General features: G+C 40.1%; 1 protein-coding gene across 1 annotated transcript in view; it reads right to left on the bottom strand.

Annotated features, from left to right (window-relative positions):
* Window positions 1-4,979: 4,979 nt before the first annotated feature.
* LOC126266611 (uncharacterized) overlaps window positions 4,980-21,325 on the bottom strand; it is a 40,512-nt gene continuing 24,166 nt past the window's right edge. Inside the window, exons 2-3 of the mRNA XM_049970952.1 lie at window positions 19,122-19,288; window positions 4,980-5,940 (exon numbers count right to left, since the gene is read on the bottom strand). Of these exons, the coding sequence (XP_049826909.1) occupies window positions 5,353-5,940; window positions 19,122-19,288 (755 nt within the window). The 3' untranslated portion in view covers window positions 4,980-5,352. The remainder of the gene's footprint in view (window positions 5,941-19,121; window positions 19,289-21,325) is intronic.

A 21,325-nucleotide genomic window follows, 5' to 3' on the forward strand; every position in this document is an offset into this window, starting at 1 on the left:
TGGCATCTCCCACAAAGAGCTTCATATCATATCCTGGTGTCTTTCTAATTCCCTCTTCGAGAATTTCATAAAAACTGTCTCTTTTCATCCTCTGCTTCCTTGGTCAGAGCATGTAGTGTAACTATTGTTATAGTTGTGAATCTACCCTTTAGTCTTATGACAGCTATTGTATAATCAATCAGTTGGAAATAGTTACTGCCGTTGCTAAACTTTTGCTGACCATAAAACTTACTCCCTTCTGGAACTTTCCATCTTCCAATCCACTGTAGTACAGAATGCACCTCCCTGTGGATATCTAATTTTGTTCAATGCTATAAGATCCATTTCATATCTGTCGAGCTCTTCTGAAAGAATATTGAGAGTTTCAGGTCTTGCCGAAGTCCTGATGTTCCACATTCCAAACTGTAAGTCCTTGTTTGTAAGCCGTTTTCTGTCTCCTTGTTTCTGTTTTCCTCTGACACCATTTCTTGACGTTTCATAACAAGTTCTTTTTTATGGGATGGGTTGTTAGCCCAGTGCCCAAACCCCAACCTGGAGGACCAGTCCAGTTATTTTTTCATGATGTGTATTTTATTTCCTCACTACCCTCAAACACTGGTGGTGCCAGAGCCAGCGAGCTTTCCCCAATTACAATGGGGTCACACCCGAAGGAAGTAACTGGCAAATCCTCACATGAGGAGATAAATAATATCTTTTCTAATATTCTACCATCTCCCTAAAGTGGTATTACATTGCCCACGTAACCAGTCAAATGTGAGGCCACGTATAGAAGTAGCACTATCAAATACTGGTATGGCATAATTATTGTGCACGGATCTCTCTAAGTATGACAACTACATTGGTTTTCTACCCACTTCAGAGGCTAATTACAGATTGAACCAACCAGCTGGTGAAAGTAACATACATCAACACTTCTGTTGTAGCTTTGATACCTGTCCCTCTTTGATTTCCCTTACATGCACTTTAGCCTCCTTCCTTCCACTAAATTGTGCAGTTAAGATACTGTCCGGCGAATCTATCTGGCAGTCCTAAAAATATAACCCCCTGACCCACAGCCCAGTGTACCTCTCAACTAATAACTATTCTCATTTACCCATTCCTTTTCTGTACTTTTCTACACTATTTCTGACTTGTCCTGATACTGAAGTCACTTTGCCCTCTCCCATCACTATCTATTTATAAGTGTCTGGTTTACATAATTATTCAAGGTAATATGAGACAGTAAAAGCACACACACACATATAAAGCTGGAGAAATGGCAGTTTGAGAAAGCCATTTCTAATTACACAGGGCATCTAGAGAAAGGGCCACAGTTTGTGTGATAAGGCCACCAGCCGCCACCACCATACCTTATACCTCCTAAATTGTTCGAGACATCGAAACTAGGTGGTATCAGAGAGAGCAACGTATGGAGAATACGGCGGGAGGGATAGGACTTCTCATTTCAACGTTTCCATGTATACGGGGTGGTCCATTGATCGTGACCGGGCCAAATAGCTCACAAAATAAGCGTCAAACGAAAAACTACAAAGAACGAAACTCGTCTAGCTTGAAGGGCGAAGTACATCTCCATCCTGCCATGCAGTGAAACCTCTAGTAGTAACATTGGTAGAACATTACGTAGGAAATCAGCATACATGTCACCATTTAGATTGCCATTGATAAAATGGGGGCGAAGTATCCTTCCTCCCATAATGCAGCACCATACATTAACCTGCCAAGCTCGCTGATGTTCCATTTGTCGCAGCCATCATCATGGATTTTCCGTTGCCCATTGGTGCATATTATGCCAGTTTACATTACCACTGTTGGTGAATGACACTTCGTCGCTAAACAGAACGCTTGCAAAAAATCTGTCATCATCCTGTAATTTCTCTCGTGCCCAGTGGCAGAACTGTAAACGACGTTCAAAGCCGTTGCCATGCAATTCCTGGTGCATAGAACCACTCACGTGCGATCAGTTTGCACAAAACGCTAGGGCTCGTCGAGGATTTGAACCCGGGACCTCCTGCATCCTAAGCAGGAATCATACCCATAGACCAACGAGCCATCTGACATGGCGAATGACTTATTTCAGTGTACTGGGTCCCTCAATGTGGTCCAGGGTGCTCTGGAAAGTCTCGTGTAGGCTGGCGGGATGGGGGCGGCGCGAATTCCCGCGGTCGGCGGCCTTCCTGGGCTATTGGTACCTCCATGGAGAGCTGCCGCTCGATGTTTATGTAGCATTCTCAACACCGACGTTTTTGAGATTCCCGATTCTCGCGCAGTTTGTCTGCTACAGATGCACGGATTAGCCGTGACAGCAGTTTAACCATCTACTTGGGCATCATCATTTGTTGCAGGTCGTGGATGACATTTCACATGTGGCTGAACATTTCCTGTTTCCTTAAATAACTTAACTATCTGGTGAATGGTCTGGACACTCGAATGATGTCGTCCAGGATACCGAGCAGCATACATAGCACACGCCGTTGGGCATTTTGATCACAATAACCATACATGAACAAGATATTGACCTTTTCTGCAATCGGTAAACGGTTCATTTTAACACATGTAATGTATAACGAAGCAAATACCGTCCGCACTGGCGGAATGTTACGTGATACCACACACTTATACGTTTGTGACTATTACAGACATCTACCACAAAGCGAAAAAAGTGGTCCAACTAAAAAATTCATATTTCTTTACATACTACTCGAATATGTAATAAAAAATGGGCGTTCCTATTTTAAATAAATACAGTTGATGTCCGTTTGACCTATGGCAGACCCATCTAGTGGGCCAAACATAGCGCCATCTGGTTCCCCTGAAAGGAGTACTGAAAATGGATGGAGAATATTCCAAGGAATTTGACATAAGAAACCGGAGTCAAGCAAGGAGATGGAATGTCACCCCTCTTGTACAACATCTTTAAACAGTAAGTGCTGGACACACCAAGTGAAGCAGGAGAGGTAATTAAAATAGGAACAAAAATGTACTGGCCTTTGCAGATGATGTAGCACTAATTGCCAAAAATCCAGATGATTTTAAAATACCAGCAGAAAGACTCTTTCAAAAAAATCAAAGGAAGCTGCTTTAGAAGAAAATGAAGAGAAAACAAAATTCGTGAGGGAGAAAGAAATTAGAAAACAAAAAGATGGGGAAACTATGCAGAACGATAACCACATGTCTGAAGAAGTAGGAGAGTTTAAATATCTGGGGTAGTAGTAAACAACAGAAACAATCAGAAGCGAGAATAGACGCGAGGATCAAAGCTGCATCCAGAGCATCATACTCAAACTAGTGTCACCTAAAAATTTTTTCAAGAGGAACCAAAGAAAGAATATATAAAACCAAAACAGACCAGTATTACTATATGGGGCATAAATGTGGAGAATAGATAGATAAAAGTTTTTAAAAATAAAATCCTGTGAAAGATATTTGGACTAATCATCAAGGAGGAGAATGGTGAAGAAGAAAAAACAGGGAGCTATACGATGAACCAGATGTAGTTGCGGAAGCCAAGACAAGAAGATAAGATGGGCCAGCCACATCTATAGAAGAGAGCAGAAATCTTTACTGGGAGAAGTCTCCGAGAATAAACCAGAAGGACCACGATCCCCAAGCAGGCTGAAAATGAGATGGAGAGACCAGATTGCCAAAGATTTCCAGGTGTGGAAGAGGCTACTTGTTGAGGCCAAAAACCGACTGTGGTTTGTGTGTCCAGGAGAGTAACAGCAAGTATTCTTTATCCCGAAGAACAATGATCAGCCAAAGCCCTGGCTGTGAACTGTATTAAGGGCATGAAATACTTAATATTCAAGTTTTCTTGTCAATATGATACACTGATCTTACTCAAACTTTATCAATAGACATATTAAAAACAAAGATTCCAAGACTTACCAAGCGGGAAAGCGCCGGTAGACAGGCACAATAAAATAACAAAATTTCGAGCTACTCTCCAGCAGGGATACGACTTCCTAAAATCCTGCCCCGAAATGAGATCCATCCTTCATGAAATCCTCCCCACTCCAACAAGAGTGTCTTTCCGCCGTCCACCTAACCTTCGTAACCTCTTGGTTCATCCCTATGAAATCCCCAAACCACTTTCCCTACCCTCTGGCTCCTATCCTTGTAACCGCCCCCGGTGTAAAACCTGTCCTATGCACCCTCCCACTACCACCTACTCCAGTCCTGTAACCCGGAAGGTGTACATGATCAAAGGCAGAGCCACGTGTGAAAGCACCCACGTGATTTACCAACTGACCTTCCTACACTGTGACGCTTTCTATGTGGGAATGACCAACAACAAACTGAATGGACACAGGCAGACAGTGTTTGTTGGTAATGAGGATCACCCTGTGGCTAAACAGGCCTTGGTGCACGGCCAGTACATCTTGGCACAGTGTTACACCTCCCGGGTCATCTGGATAATTCCCACCAACACCAACCTATCCAAACTCCGGAGATGGGAACTTGCCCTTCAATATATCCTCTCTTCTCGTTATCCACCAGGCCTCAATCTCTGCTAATTTCAAGTTGCTGCCACTCATACCTCACCTGTCGTTCATCATCATCTTTGCCTCCACACTTCCGCCTCGACTGACATGTCTGCCCAAACTCTTTCCCTTTAAATATGTCTGCTTGTGTGTGTCTGTATGTATGGATGGGTGTGTGTGTGTGTGTGTGTGTGTGTGTGTGTGTGTGTGTGTGTGTGTGTGTGTGTGTTTTAAGTCTTTCCGCTCCCGAGATTGGATGGTAAGTCTTGGAATCTTTGTTTTTAATATATTTTTCCCATGTGGAAGTTTATTTCTATTTTTATCAATAGACACATTGATAATGTTACCATCAATCTTTATATGGTATCAATACCATGGAAAAGGAGGTCGAGTATGGTAAGTTGCAATGCATATTTCAAAAAGCAATACAACATAAAAGGAACAAATTATTATTTCTTGCAATTAGCAACTACTTCGTAACGAATGAATAATACAAAAGACAGCAAACATACATTTAATAGAAGTAAAAAATTACATTATCTGTCACAAGGTAAATACAATTTGAAACATTATGTTCCTATCAGCAGTGATACATGTATTATATTAAAAATATGATTATCAGTGCTCTTGAATAGTGACTGATGTACAATATACGACAATATAAAATTTCTCTTTGCATTCCAGACTTCCTCTCAAAACAGGATAAAACATTCACACGATTTCATTAGTATATAAAAAACACCAAGTAATGCTGAATGCAAGAAGGCACATTACATAGTTCATTAAAACATATTCAAATATTAACAGCATTTTAAAACTATAAAAAAACATAAAATGGTTACAAACATAACTACACTGTGCAGAGCTTTCATCAGTATGACAACTTTTGTATCGTACTGAAAAGCTTTGCATTATTGTCAGCCCATTCAGTAAATTCTGAACCCTTTGTAACTATGCACTGCAAGAGACTCAATGTATCCCCTTCGGCATGGTGACAGTTTTCAGGGTTTTTCCCCAACAAAAATTCGTATACATCTCCCAACCTAAATCTTTTCAATACTTTAGATTCAATTTCATGTTTGTTTGTTTCATCAAACAAGCGTTTTCTAACCTTGCTACTTGTTTTTTCTGAAGTGCTTGGTTTGTTCTCATGAGGTTTGAGCTTAGGGGGAGAATTTGCTTGTGCAATACCCTGGGTTGGTGTTTTTTCTAGTTCTTGTTGCTTATAGTCATATTTTGCATCATCACTAAATACGATATCAGCACTTGCTAAACATTTTGCCTCAACCTTGTCTACAACATCACAGAGAATATCATCATATCCATCTGAAGCTGTGACACTAACAGTCTGTTCATTTCTTATTTCTATGCATGATACACCATTGGTTATTTCTTTCTGTTCAAGGAGTTTCCGAAAGGCCATCAAGGAGTCCGCACATAATATGTCGTCTGCAAGTACCTGCAAATTTCATAAAGAAATATCAATAAAAAACTAAACACTGCAGTTAATGGAAACATAACTGTGCACTGAATTCTACTGCACACTAAAGTTAGACCAATGATTAAGAGTAATATATATATAAAAACTGTTAATCAAAAGATGAAATAAAATATTCAGCTGATTTGCTTTTACAATATGTGAGGAACAGAGTGAAGGGAAGATTATTTCTGTAAGAACTAACAGTAATTCCACTTGTGACACAGGAAAAAATTAACTGTAGCTTATATGAAAAACTCAAAATAATATCTGAAAAAGACACACAAAATGATATCACAAACCAAAATGATGACAAATATTTTACAAAGAAACCTGGTTAGTGTGTTAGATTACACTCACTGGAAACAGATATAGCTTTGTTTGTGGGTTTCAGAAGGCAGAACAGTGTTTTGTTCTGTTGCAGCCTAAGAGTCAGCCAGACCTTTGCAACCAGGCAAGTGATATGCAAACCACTCACCAATGCAATTCTGCACATGGGTGCTGGAACAGTGTTCTGTGTCACAGTGACATGCTTCCACAGCCAATTAAATAACCAACGGTAGCCCACCACCAGTCTTAAAACATCCGGTCAAAGGGAGTATAAATGCTACCAGCTTAGCCCGCTGCATCATTCCTTTGGTGTCGTGCAGTCTCTGCACCAGTCATTGATCTAACGTGCAGCGCAGCTACTCAAGCTTCATTGACCAATGTTGACAACTAGGCAAAGCTGCTAACCTACAGCCATCAGTTCTGGGCTACAAACTGAGTCTGTTGAGGTTAGACTGTGCACTGAGCACCATGGTCTGGCACTCCATCCAGTCTCTGAAGGTCACTGGTTCGATGTGGGGCCTGTGCAACATCACAAAGTGCTGACGGTTCTCTATTGCTTTAAGTCATTAACCCTCTTGCTGCTGTGGATGTTTATACACATCCTTTTCCACCATTCCCCAGGTGATGTGGTAATGTATATGTGCACCATTTGGGTTTTCCCACAGTGCTATTCCCTGTATGTGTCCTGAGACGTAAACCTCTCACTGCTACTGACAATTTGCTTCCGTATCTAGGTGAGCAAAAATATCTGAAGTGTTTACCATGTAACACCTTGTGTCTCTTAGCGTGCTATCATTTGCATTAAACTTTATTTCAATATCTTGAATTGTTCATGAAATATGATGACTTATGATCACAAGATTTACAAGGGTTGAAACTTTAACAGTGGCAACTACTTATTTACAACTTGTACAAAATAGATACATGTTTCCTAGTTTTACTGACCTACAAAGTTGTCACCAGCATTGTGCATAACCCGTTGCTAGTGATGTGGAAGTCATAGGATACTCTTAGTAGTGCCATTTGTGTTGACAGTTTGAGCGGCATCGTCTATTGGATGACGGATTTGTAGCAGTTCTGAAGTGAATGCCATGAAGTGTTCCCTTCAGTTTAGAAATCGAGTTGAACTCGCGAGGGCTTAAGTCAGGGGAGTGCAGTAGGTGGTATAGCACTTAGCAGCCCCATCAGTCAAACAAATCAGTAACATTTTGCAATGTATGTGCTTGAGCATTGTCCTGCAAAATAATGGTGAGGTCCTGCAGAAAGTGTCATCTCTTCTGTCTCTAAGCTGGTTGTATGTTGTGTTCCAAAAATGAAAAGCATAGAGACAGAAGTGATGACACTTTCTGCAGGACCTGGCCATCATTTTGCACGACAATGCTCAAGCACATACAGTGCAAGCTGTTACTGATTTGTTCGACTGATGGGGCTGCTAAGTGCTGTACCACCTACTGCTCTCCCCTGACTTAAGCCCTCGTGCGCTCTGCTCTGTTTGTAAACTGAAGGAAACACTTCACAGCATTCGCTTCAGAACTGCTACAAATTCATCTGGCAATAGACTGTGCTACTCTAACTGTCAACACAACTGGCACTGCTAAGAGTATACTACAACTGCCATGTCACTGGCAACAGGATATACAAAATGTTGGTGACTAATTGGAAGGTAAGTAAAACTTTTAAACATTTATCTATTTTATATGAGCAGTAGATAAACAGTTGCCTCTATTAAAGTTCTAACCCTCGTACATTACCCAAGGACAGAAATGGGGGCACCATGATTTACAATCGTTCGCATATAAATAACAATAACTCGAGAATGAAACGATCTGCTCTCAATTTTGAAACAAATTTCAGTATCAGTTCACTGCAAGGAAGGAGTTAAAATCAATTGTGTGTAAAGTTTACACACTATGTTTTCACCTCTGCAAACACTTTAAAATTTTGTACAATACTTTACTTAATTTGATGTAGTGCGGTAACTAGGACGTATAATGAAAAGAAACCCAGTTCTTTATTGACAAATGTATAAAATTCAAGATGTGCAGAAATGAAATTCTCTCAAATAATAGCTGTCTTAAAATTGGATGATAAGCATTTCATATTGCGTGAGTACAGGCACCTGTGTTTGGTGAGCAGTACAGCCATAAAAAAAAGCCGCCCTCAGCACAGAGTGTAGATAGCATGTTTGTAGCAGCAAAAAGTTTAAGATGACAAGGCGACTTACATCAGCAAGGTTATTGCCTGCCACCAGCCACTGCTGCATCAGCATCTTGTTGACTAATAGGCATGACTGACCCCTGAGCCTCTACCAATTAAGTACTTTATGGAAACCATGATGTAATGAAGAATGTTCAGGTTGTGTAAGTATTGTTGACTCAGTTCTCGCAATGGTACTGCAGGACCCATACCCCACTGCTGGCACATTCAACTCTGCAGCCAGAACTGGATAGTCCGTAACACTTCACTTCATAGTTTTCATAAACTTTATTCTACACTTATATTTATGCACACAACAAATTTATCGTTCTTCCTGTCTACTTTAATGACAAGCTTCATGTCAAAAGTTGTGCCACCAGACTTTCATTCGCAAAGTCATTTGATTCGCGCATTCAAAATGTTTGGGAAGTATATCTGTTTATTGCAACAAGCCAGGTTTTGTTGGCTACAGAAAAACAAAAGCAGTTTTCTATACAACTGTTTCACACTTCGTCTTGTGATTTTTTTAAGAGCAACTTGCACAGTTTCAAACAACATCAACTCATTTAAGTCACACAAGCTTAAAGTAGAATTCTTCTCTGTCATTGTTAAGACCAGCTGCCATTGCATTCATTCCTGATGTTCATAATGTTTCACCAGTGGCTGAGTATTTATTTTAATCCTTTCACAGCCTCTTAATGAATTAAATCATAGAAGACTTTATCCTCTGACCCTTGGGAGATGAACTGTCACTGTGTGATCTGCAATGGTCACGCAGTATTTTACTCCTTATGCAACCTTTCATGGTAGTTTGTGGCATTCTGTGATCAGCATACTTAAGTAAGTTCTATGCCAGAGAATGGACTGTGCCCTCTTTTTTTTTTTTGTCACTATGATCAGTTCATAGACTGAGTGTCATAAGCATTAAAAGAATGGATTCTATTCCATCTGTACTGAATTTGAAACATTAATTTGAATATGAAGAGACAGGAATTCAAATCAAGAATAAAAGGGACACTTACACAAACTTGACTAGGTCACAAGGCTGTTTTCTGAAAACCAGACAGTGAAAACATTAGTTCTGGTGTAGCCACAACATAGAAGCAATATATGGGATTTAGCAATGTCCAAATTAAAATAGTGCAGTATATTTTGGATCAGAGTAGTGTTTGTGCATGTTTTTAGGGGGCACTGAACAAGAAGGGCTGAGTGCGCCCTGCTTGCCAACAGCACTCAGCAGCAGACCCAGATTGTGACCTCACCAAAGACCGGCACCGCTTAACTTAGTAATCTGATGTGAACCGGTGTTATCACAGAGGCAAGGCTGGTGACATTGTGTTATCAGCTCCTTTGCAAAATTAGTAGACACAAACGTCGTTGAAATATGAAAATGCAAGAAAATAAATAAAATGCAACCCTAGATAAAAGCACACTCACCCTCATCCAATCTCACTCATGATCACCTGCATAGTCACACTAGCTGAAATTGTGGAAGACAGTGCTAAAATTGTTGCCATGTTCTAAAATTGTTAAAGTTGAACTAAGTAAGACAAGAGAAAACTATAATAGGTTCAAAGGAATATGTAGCTGGCTGATCATTTATATCAAAAAATTGTGAGACAGACACCATGATGACACATTAAAAACGAAGCCCTAAAATTTTTGGGAACAATTCACAAAATTTTAAAAGCCTTACCACATTTAACTGATCGTCAATTAAAATAGAGGGCAAATTTGTTAGCAAATGCACTTCAACCCTTTGGTGCAAAATTAAAATGCAGCCTTGTAAAATGTGGCACACTGGGATCTGTACGCCACAAGCACCACACATTGGAGGATCAGATCAAGAAGCCACGCTTCTCAGGGCTGTGGCCTATGCAGGAACAAGGAAGGAAGACCTCATCACATCTGTATGACTGGAAAGAGAGATGCCACAGCCACGTTGTAGACTACTAGACCGCTCCTTTTCTGATTGACACATGACTACTTGAAAAGTGAAGTGATAGCATGAAGGGGGATGACACACTGAACTCACTAAGAGTCACAACACACCTCCTTGGCTGCTACATCTGCCCTGGCATCCAGAAGAAAGACATCTACATCTACATCTACATCTACATCCATACTCCGCTAGCCACCTGACGGTGTGTGGCGGAGGGTACACTGAGTACCTCTATCGGTTCTCCCTTCTATTCCAGTCTCTTATTATTCGTGGAAAGGAGGATTGTCGGTATGCTTCTGTGTGGGCTCTAATCTCTCTGACTTTATCCTCGTGGACTCTTCGCGATATATACGTAGGAGGGAGCAATATACTGCTTGACTTTTCGGTGAAGGTATGTTCTCGAAACTTTAACAAAAGCCCGTACCGAGCTACTGAGCGTCTCTCCTGCAGAGTCTTCCACAGGAGTTTATCCATAATCTCCGTAACGCTTTCGCGATTACTAAAAGATCCTATAACGAAGCATGCTGCTCTCCGTTGGATCTTCTCTATATCTTTTATCAACCCTATCTGGTACAGATCCCACACTGCTGAGCAGTATTCAAGCAGCGGGCGAACAAACGTACTGTAACCTACTTCCTTTGTTTTCGGATTGCATTTCCTTAGGATTCTTCCAATGAATCTCAGTCTGGCATCTGATTTATTGACGATCAACTTTATATGATCATTCCATTTTAAATCACTCCTAATGCGTACTCCCAGATAATTTATGGAATTAACTGCTCCCAGTTGGTGACCTACTATTTTGTAGCTAAAAGATAAGGGATCTATCTTTCTATGTATTTGCAGCACGTTACTCTTGTCTACATTGAGATTCAATTGCCATTCCCTGCACCATGCATCAATTCGCTGCAGATCCTCCTGCATTTCAGTAAAATTTTCTATTGTTACAACCTCTCAATACACCACAGCATCATCTGCAAAAAGCTCAGTGAACTTCCTATGTCATCCACCAGGTCATTTATGTATATTGTGAATAGCAACGGTCCTATGACACTCCCCTGAGGCACACCTGAATTCACTCTTACTTTGGAAGACTTCTCTCCATTGAGAATGACAGGCTGCGTTCTGTTATCTAGGAACTCCTCTGTCCAATCACACAATTGGTCTGATAGTCCACATGCTCTTACTTTGTTCATTAAACGCATGTGGGGAACTGTATCGAACACCTTGCGGAAGTCAAGAAACATGGCATCTATCTGTGAACCCGTGTCTATGGCCCTCCGAGTCTCGTGGACGAATAGCACGAGCTGGGTTTCACACGACCGTCTTTTTCGAAACCCATGCTGATTCCTACAGAGTAGATTTCTAGTCTCCAGAAAAGTCATTATACTCCAACATAATACATGTTCCAAAATTCTACACCTGATCGACGTTAGAGACCTGCTTCTCCAGCCTTTTTAGTTGAAGGAGGGTGTCCTGGTAACTCTGGACTACTTTGCCTGCTGAGTACTAGCATTGCAGAGAGTGAAGGGCACTCAGGGAATCTGAACAGACAAGGACTTCTGTACTTTAAACATCTTTCTGCCCAGTGCCCATAAGATCACGTATAATTACATCGAAGATAGGAAAGTCTTGAGGCACTTATATCTTGAGGGACACGATCAGGGAAACCACAGAGCAATGCATGGTCCCCCCTCTCTTTAGAGCCATACATAAACATAGCTAGAGTTGGGGGTGCTCCATTAAAATGGGAATTTTTTTTTTTTTTTTTTTTTTTTTTTAGGTTAGACAGTCTCAGGAAAGATCAAAAAAGGCCTCCAGTCTCTAAGAATACAGGGCAAAGAAATGACAAGAATTGACTAAGCAGCAGTCAGTATTGTAATTGTAAATTGTCGTAGCTGTCTTGGAAAAGTACCAGCGCTTCAAGCGCTGATAGAAAGCACTGAAGCTGAAATCCTTATAGGAACAAAGCTGGCTGACACTGGAGATAAATTCTGCCGAATTTTTTACAGAGGCACAAACTGTGTACAGAAAGGATAGATTAAATAAAGTAGGTGGTAGTGTGTTTGTGTCCGCTGCTAGTTGTTTATCTTTTAGTGAAGTTGAAATAGATAGTTCCTGTGAATTACTATGGGTAGAGGTTACACTCAACAGCAGTGCCAAAATAATAATTTTCTCCTGTGTGGGATTCGTACCAGGTAGGATTGACGAAGGACACCGAAGAAGTGCAAAGAAGGGCAGCCCGTTTTGTGTTATTGGGCAATAGGGGTGACAGTGTCACTCATATGATACATGAGTTGGGGTGGCAGTTACCGAAACAAAGGCAGTTTTCTTTGTGGCAAGATCTATTTACGAAATTTCAATGACCAACTTTCTCTTTCAAATGCAAAAATATTTTGTTGACACCCACCTACGTAGGGAGAATAATGAAATAAGAGAAATCAGAGCTCGAATGGAAAGATTTAGGTGTTCTTTTTTTCCATGCGCCATTCGAGAGTGTAATGGTAAAGAAGTAGTATGAAAATGGTTCGATGAACCCTCTGCCAGGCACTTAAGAGTGAAGTGCAGAATAATGATGTAGATGTGTCATAAAATAACATATGCAGTAGGGCAACCTCTCCTATACTGCACTAAATCTAAAATTAGTCTCGGACTCTGCAGTATCCAGGTTAGCAAGCGATTAAAACCCTTGATTTAGGGTTATACTAGCTGCACACCAAGTCACTCCAGCACACGCAGGTCCCATAGAGCTATGTTGCTCATGGATAATTGAGGAAAGAGATATTTCAGAGGCAGATGAGCAACAGCATGGTACCCAGGTGATTTTGGAGCACTGAGGAACTTACATGCCTGATGCACCATGAGGAGCAGCCACTCGATGGTGAGTGGTGGTTGCCCAGCCTTAGCAAAGGCTGGGTATGAGGCTGGTCCTACAAGCACCCATGGCCAGTATAATCCCTCATGGTCAATACCGTCAATGAACTTCTGAAATGAAGGCCTCACTGATCCACACACTGTGCATGCATAGTCTAGCTGTGATCACATGAAAGCCCTGTAAAACTGGAGCAGATATGCCCTGTCTACTCCCCAAGACCTATTGCAAGACACTTTAAGGTATTCAGTGCCTTGTGGGTCCTGGCTTTCATGTGTCTCAGGCGTCGTGAACCCCCACAGTTTAGAGTCAAAATAAGGTGCAGAAATTTCATCGATCCTTTAAAATGTAGAATGGTGTAAGTTGCAACTGACGAGTTACTGTTGCAAACACTGAGGAGGAACAGAAAACTGCAGAATTGTCCACAAATATCTGCGCGAAATGATTTGGCAGCACGTCACCAACTTGGGACCTAAAACAGCGCTTTTATAGGAAGAACTGTATGAACATGGAGATGCAGCCATGAAAGTGCTATTGGTGCAGCTGCCCTAGAATACAGTGTCTCCAAATAGTGTCTTACACCTTACTGGTGTCAAAGAATGTACCATTGTAGCGATGGTTATGTAGGGAAGCCTGTTTAATACCCACCTCTCGCAAAGTCAAGTTGTCAGCAGTGGATCAAAATCTCCAGAGTCCACACTGACAGGAGTTGCCTGGTCTCTAGCAATCAGACTAAACAATAGTTAACCATTTGCAGCAAGGTCTTTTCTACACAGCTTGTTAAGGTGACACTCCAGTAGCTACTAGGACACATTTGGTCCTTTCCTGGTTTGAGGAGAGGTATCAAAATTGCCTCTCTCCATGAGCTGGGTAAGTGGGTGTCTGCCATATCAAATTAAAACATTTGAGGGGGATTTATTTTGAAGCTTCTTGCAAATGCCTAAGCATAATGTACTAGATTTGGTCATGACTGATTGCAGAATCACAAGCCTCAGTGCCAAATCCAGGGCAGTTGTAAAACTCAAAATTTTTGGATTTGAAGCCCAACTTCCTTTCTCTACAGTGGCACTGTAGCAGTGGAACTCCACACCCTGGGTGGCAGTGGCAGTAGTTGCTGCAAAATGCTCTGTCATTGTCTGGACGATGTCTCTGGCCATTATTAGGAGACATCCCTGTTTCAGTACTAGTGTTATTGGTAAATTACTGTGTTTACTGTAAATATTAATTGCTTCCTGTACTTTTGTAGAACAAGTGGAATGGTTGATGGAGTCCAAGAATGGTTGCCATTAGCTTTTCTTGCTCTCTTTAAAGACATTTTGAGTCTTGGCTCTTGTGACGTGGCAGACTGTGAGGTTGTCTGCAGTTGGGTGGCAGTTGAACCATTGTAGAGCCACATGCACGACCCGGACTGCTGAGTGGTCTGCCAAGGTACAGGTTGCCTCCTAAGACAGGGTGTATATGTGGACAAAGAAAAAAATTCTGGACTTCTCAGTTTAAAAAATACACTTCTTCCATGTTAAGTGACAGTATACTTTTCCATGGAACTGTAAAACTTATCAATCCTTTGAATGGTTAACATTTTAATACATCATCATCATAGAACTTACCGCCACCACTTAAGAAAACGAGGTCTTGGAAAGATCTTCGATGATGTGCAGGAACATGTATGCTGCATATTTTCGTATAACGATACACTGCATATTTTTGTAATTACGTAAGTGTAAATTCGAATTCCTCCAAACACAGTACTTTAATTTCCAAAGCATTGAAATCAAGACTGTGATGCCCTTTTGTAAGCCAATTATAGCTTATGTTTTGTGATCTTGCCTGTTGCTATTCAGAGTAGCAGACATGTGATGTAGTCACCCAACACCAACTTCACTGTTAACTAGCACGAACACACAAACAGGAAAATTTAATGGTTTAAATTAATATACATAATGTAGCTACAAGAAAAGCTAAGCTTTTTGGTCTTTTTCTTGTGTGTGTTACACTAAGATACATCACACAAATGCACCAGTAAAATTTAAAATAATGATAAACGTCTGTTCTTCTGGACTCTCAATTCTTGTAAGTGGCCTGTCCTCAAAAATGTTCTGATGTAAACGTGAGTCAAATGCTTGATGATTTAAGAAATTAATCGTACATTCTTACAGGTAACTTAATTCATCTTGCATAAAAGGAAATTTATTTTGAAAGTAAAGCTTTTCAAACCAATATTCGCAATATTTTCCCCAGATCTGTCAATGTTTCAGCACTTGCCAGAAAGTATGTATAAAGCACTGTTTACCAGACTTTGCCTTTGGAGATGCTGAGAGCTCTCCAACATTGGCAACTGTGGCTTTTTCTGATGTTCTCAGGGGGGCTATGGGCTCAGAAATAACTGCCAACTTTACAATTGCACAGACAAATGCAGGTGTCAGAGTTACCACTAGCAACCTCTGTTTGTGTAGAGGCATTGGCAGCCACAAGAGGTTTTTTTAAGAGCTGAAGGAAAGATGTAGTGAAGGTGGGAGGCTAAACACCTTTATAGATTTTTTTGGCCTCACTGTATGGGAAACACCTTGTTTTTAGCCCCTGTCTCTTCATTCTTCAAGATGGGCACTGCTGTCCTACAAAGTGCTTGCATTAAAACAGTTTACTGGGTTGGGGACATAAGGCTGCATGTTTAAGTGAAGGAAACCTGCCTTGACACACACTGGAAGTTTTGTGCTGTTGAAAGTAACTTTAAATAAGTGATTTGACCATATCAGCATCCACCCTTTTCCATTATATTTTGTATGTCAACAGTGCCTTCTTGGGTCCACTCAGCCTTCAGCTTTTAGCTTTCAGTTCCTCTTTGGAAATAGCTATCAGGTCTCTGAGCGACAACACATTTGCTGTAACCGAAGATGTGTAGCTTCAATTTGATTGCAGATTCCTTGATGCATTTAATTTTCTGCAGGTTCTTTACTTGTTGAGAATTAAAAGTTCTATCGAACACTGTACAACTGAGGAATCACTTGATGGATTTTAAAATTCCAGCAGTGCCCTCTAAGCACTTCTGAATGTAGAAAAGTGAAACTTTCTCAAAGTTGTCTTCTTTTGTTTTAACTATTAACAGCACATTCTGCGCAGCAGCATGTGTTCTGTTACAATAAACTAAAGTACTTGGGATAGCCCCCCTAAGTCAGGAGGAGTAACTTCACGAACTCTCTTGTTAGGTTGGGTACTGATGCTACCAGAGGTACATTCATTCCACCGGGATTTAAAAGAGTTAAGTTTAAGTGTTCCATCTAGGTCCCACAAGCAGCTAGGGAAATAAGGGTCCACTTGGGCAGAGCCCAACTTGCCTGAGCAGGCCTTACACAACTGAGGTGTAGCTGGTTCCTCAGAGGCTGCCCACTAATGACTGTTCAACTCAACAGCCTGAAGTAAGTCCAGAGCTAATGGTTACAGAGGACTGGCACTGCTTACTAAGCACAACCCAGGGGCCATGTGTGGCTTATCCAATGCCATGGATGCTGCAAGCACTACTGTGTGTGTGGGATCATGTGTGGCAATGAAGGACCAACATTTCCATCCTCATGTCAGCAGCTGAGGCACATATCAAAACTATGGCTGTGAGCAGCTCAGCTGAAAGCTAATGTCTTCAGTCAACTAACTTAACTTGAAACCTAATGATTTATAAACCTAAAGATTGATTTGAACACACAATGGTCTTAGCACATGGGAACTGTCTTGAGTTTCCCATGATTCAAAACCAACTCATCTAACCAGTTTCACATGAACTATGGTTTGACTGCTTTGGCTCTAGCTGCAGCTTCACATTCTACTCATCGAAAACATACAACCAAGGTACACTAAACAGAGATGGGACAATGAATCTTAGTATTTCTGGCACACCAAGACTGCATTTCATTAACAGTGTCAGAATTGCACTCATATTTTCCTTGTTACACTCATGTAATGAGAACACAATACTGTGCTCCTTGGGCTGTGGTTCTGTTGATGGGACTTATGGATTGGATAGCTCTTACAGCCAAATTGAAATTATCTACAAGCAGACTTTTGGGATTTTCAGCTTTCGAAGTTAACTTTCCTCTGTTGCAACTTTTTGTTAGTTATTGAGAATTAGTAAGATTATTTTGTCAAAAGACAAATTAAATAACTGTTATCTAACTAGGGTATACAAAAGTGAAAGTCATGGACGTAGAAATATTTCATGGAAGATAAAGATTGTTTTCTGCACTGTATCTACACAAAAGGTTCTATATCAAAATGAAGTTACACAGTGTAATGCATAATAAAATACCGACAATAAGTACAAGGTCCTGTGCTTATGTAACCGAGGCAATCTATGAAGATTAGCATTTTTATAACAGGGCATAGCATTGCACTTCTTATGCTTTTGTTAAATATTCTCTAGCATTTCAAATCACAAAAATGACATCCCTACTGCTAAATACCAAACTAAAATCTTATAAATAAAATAGAAAGAAACTTCCACATGGGAAAAATATATTAAAAACAAAGATTCCAAAACTTACCAAGAGGGAAAGCGCCGGTAGACAGGCACAATAAAACAACACACACACACACACACACACACACACACACACACACACACACACACACACACACACACACACACACACAAAATTTCTAGCTTTCGCAACCAACGGTTGCTTCTTCAGGAAAGAGGGAAGGAGAGGGAAAGACGAAAGGATGTGGGTTTTAAGGGAGATGGTAAGGAGTCATTCCAATCCCGGGATTACCCTAAGGTAAGTCTTTCCGCTCCCGGGATTGGAATGACTCCTTACCTATCTCCCTTAAAACCCACATCCTTTCATCTTTCCCTCTCCTTCCCTCTTTCCTGAAGAAGCAACTGTTGGTTGCGAAATCTAGAAATTTTGTGTGTGTGTGTTTGTGTGTTATTTCATTGTGCCTGTCTACCAGCACTTTCCCGCTTGGTAAGTCTTGGAATCTTTGTTTTTAATAAACTAAAATCTTACCTGAACAATTTAGCTGCTTCTTAATACATGCTAAGGAATTAGACACTTCTTTCTGTTAACACTTTTGATGTCAAACACTGACATAATTATAATGCCATTTGTCTATTATCACGTAATAAGTGCTAGGCTACTTCTATAAGCAACACATTTGGTAATTTAAGAGATTTTGTAGTGGAAAGAGATTTTATGTCATATTTGTTGGGTAATATCTGCGAGACAATGAATATGATATTTATTTCTGCAATTTAGAATGTTTAATGAGAAAAACTCTACTACTGCATTGTGCATTTTTAATTACTCATTACAGCTGATAATATTTTTCAGTATGATACGCTATGATTGAATATGGCATGCAATTTGTGAAAGCAATAAAGAATTTTTGAGCAGGTAAACAGTAAACCATATCTCAATGTGAGCTGAAGTAACAGATTTCAATTTTACTCCTTAAAAAATAAAAAAAATAAATTAAAAATAAAAAACCACTTTACCTCTTTGCTCTGAGGGCATTCTTTTATAAATTTTACTTTGCTTTTTACTATAGACAGAGCTGTTCTCCACAGTAAAAGATTAAAATAAAATAAAAAAAAATTATTCACTTTTAACATTTTGTCAAAACATTTTTGTACCACTCTGCACCAGACAGTTTGCAAAACACACGACACTACAGGGGTAATATATACCATGAATTATTCCACATTCATATATTATCGGAACTTTTTAAAATCTGGAGATGGGTCATACTCATACTTATCAATAATTTATTGGCATCATCAAATTAATGACTATTAGGCGTTTATCAATATCATAAACAGAAAAAAAAATGTATCACCTTTCCCAATCTGTATAGTTCAGTCTGAAGTATTGGGAAGTCAAACCTAAAACCATTGTGTGCAATTAAGCACACAGGTTGAGGCAGTCGTCTGAGAAATGCATCCAATAACATGAACACATCATCATCAAATGGGCTACAGTCCTCTAGTGTGTCATTGTACAGTCCTGAAAAAATAGTAACACACACAAAATTTGAAGAAAGACAGTAAAAGAAGGATTATTACAACAATATAATTTGTGTGATGATAACTCATCCAAAGTTTCATTACTGTATGTTTTGCGGATCTAGATAATATGCAAAACTAAACAATTCTTACCACCTCATCTCTGCATAGCTACTGCAACTTACTCCAATTTAAATCTGCTGCCTTGGTCTCCTCCCACAATTTTTATCCTTCACACTTCCTTCCATTTCAATATTGGCAGTTTTTTCATACCTCAGAAATCATCATATCAACTGATCCCTTCTTTTCATAAAGTTGTGACGTAAATTACTCCCTCCCCCCCCCCCCCCCAATTCATTTCAGTGCCAATCATTTGTTATTCAAGGTACCCATCTAATGTTCACCATTCTTGTATGGCATCACATTTCAAAAGCTTCAATTCTCTTCTCATCTGAACTGTTTTAGTCATCTAAATTATACTTCCATTAAGGTTACTCTTCGGACAAATGTCTTAACACTTTATATTCCATGTTAACAAATTCCTCTTTTCAGATATGTTTTCCTTGATATAGCCAGTCTGTATTTTGCTTCCCAAATAGCTGAACTCTTCTACTACTTTTAGTTTCTCATTTTCTAATCTAATTCCTCAGCATTGCCTCCTCACTTCATTCAACTACATTTCATTAGCCTACTTTTACTTTTGTCAATGCTCACTTTATAACCACTTTTCAAGCAACTATCCATTCTGTTCAACTGCTCTTCAAAGTCCTTTGCTGTCTGTAACTGCATCGGAAGACCTCAAAGATTTTATATCTTCTCCAAATTTCTCCTTGGTTTCCTTTACTGTCTTCTCTAAGTATATTGAGCATAGGCTGCAACCTTGCCTCACCCCCTTCTCAACTATGGCTTTCATTTCACGTCTTTTGTCAAAAGTTTTGTAATGAGTCATTAAAAAAGGTGGTGGTGATACTAATAGTAGTAATAATAATAATAACGTAAACTACATGTACTAGTAACTCTCAGTTTATGGGGCCTTAATAATTGTGACACAGAAAGCCCTTTCATTGCAGTACTAATTCCCACCACCTTAGGGCAGCTTGGCCAACAAGCAGACGTACTGACAACAAACATTGCAATTCCACAGCTCTCATCAAGTAAAATACACCTTGTTACAATACACTATACCAATTGAGGTGCTTCACAAACTACGCGAGTTGACTGGTCTTCTCATTGGAAGGTAACGTATACTGAAGGATTACTCTCCTATTTTTAGTACGGCAAGGGTGGCTTCGTTCCTTCTGCTGATGGGGCTGCCAAGAGGTTCACCCCCAACGGAGTTGCTGATTTGAATTACCGCAGTATTTTGTTCTATGTTTCACAACAATTTTTTTCCTACTTTAACACTATTCTTCTTAAATCACAAAGGCATTAAAGACTTTAGCTACCAGTGGGCATAGATTTAAATCAATGGAGGAAGTTGAAAATTTGTGTTGGATCAGGATTTGAACCACGGTCTTTTGCTTACTAGGCAAATGTGCTGACCGTTACACCATCCAAGCACAGTAGTCATCACAACTGCATGAATTACCCTAGCACGCCTCCTATCAGATCAATTACCCATTGTCTACACTACTCACGGCATTTCGCCGATTTCCATAGAGTTCGGTGTACATCTGCACTGAAGAATCATTGGTCAGCCTCATCTTAGTTATATATGTGATGTTTGTTCTTTCAGACATGTCTGCTGATGATATTGGGAGAGGGTCACTACATCGGTAGTGTGTGTATAATTTGGATCTGATGGATGGCATGCTAATGGACGGCAGTCACCAGTGCATCTGCCTAGTAAGCAGGAGACTCTGGTTTGGATCCCAACCCAGCACAAATTTTCAACTTTCCCCATTGATTTAAATCAATGCCCACTGGCAACTAATCTCTCATTTCCTTTTCATCTCTATTCACAGGGCTGCAGGATCAATAGACCATTATTCTTCATTTTGCATGATACCATGGTGGGGGTCAGTTCACCAAATCACAG

This window comes from Schistocerca gregaria, chromosome 4, assembly GCF_023897955.1.
Source record: "Schistocerca gregaria isolate iqSchGreg1 chromosome 4, iqSchGreg1.2, whole genome shotgun sequence".
Lineage (NCBI taxonomy): Eukaryota > Metazoa > Arthropoda > Insecta > Orthoptera > Acrididae > Schistocerca > Schistocerca gregaria.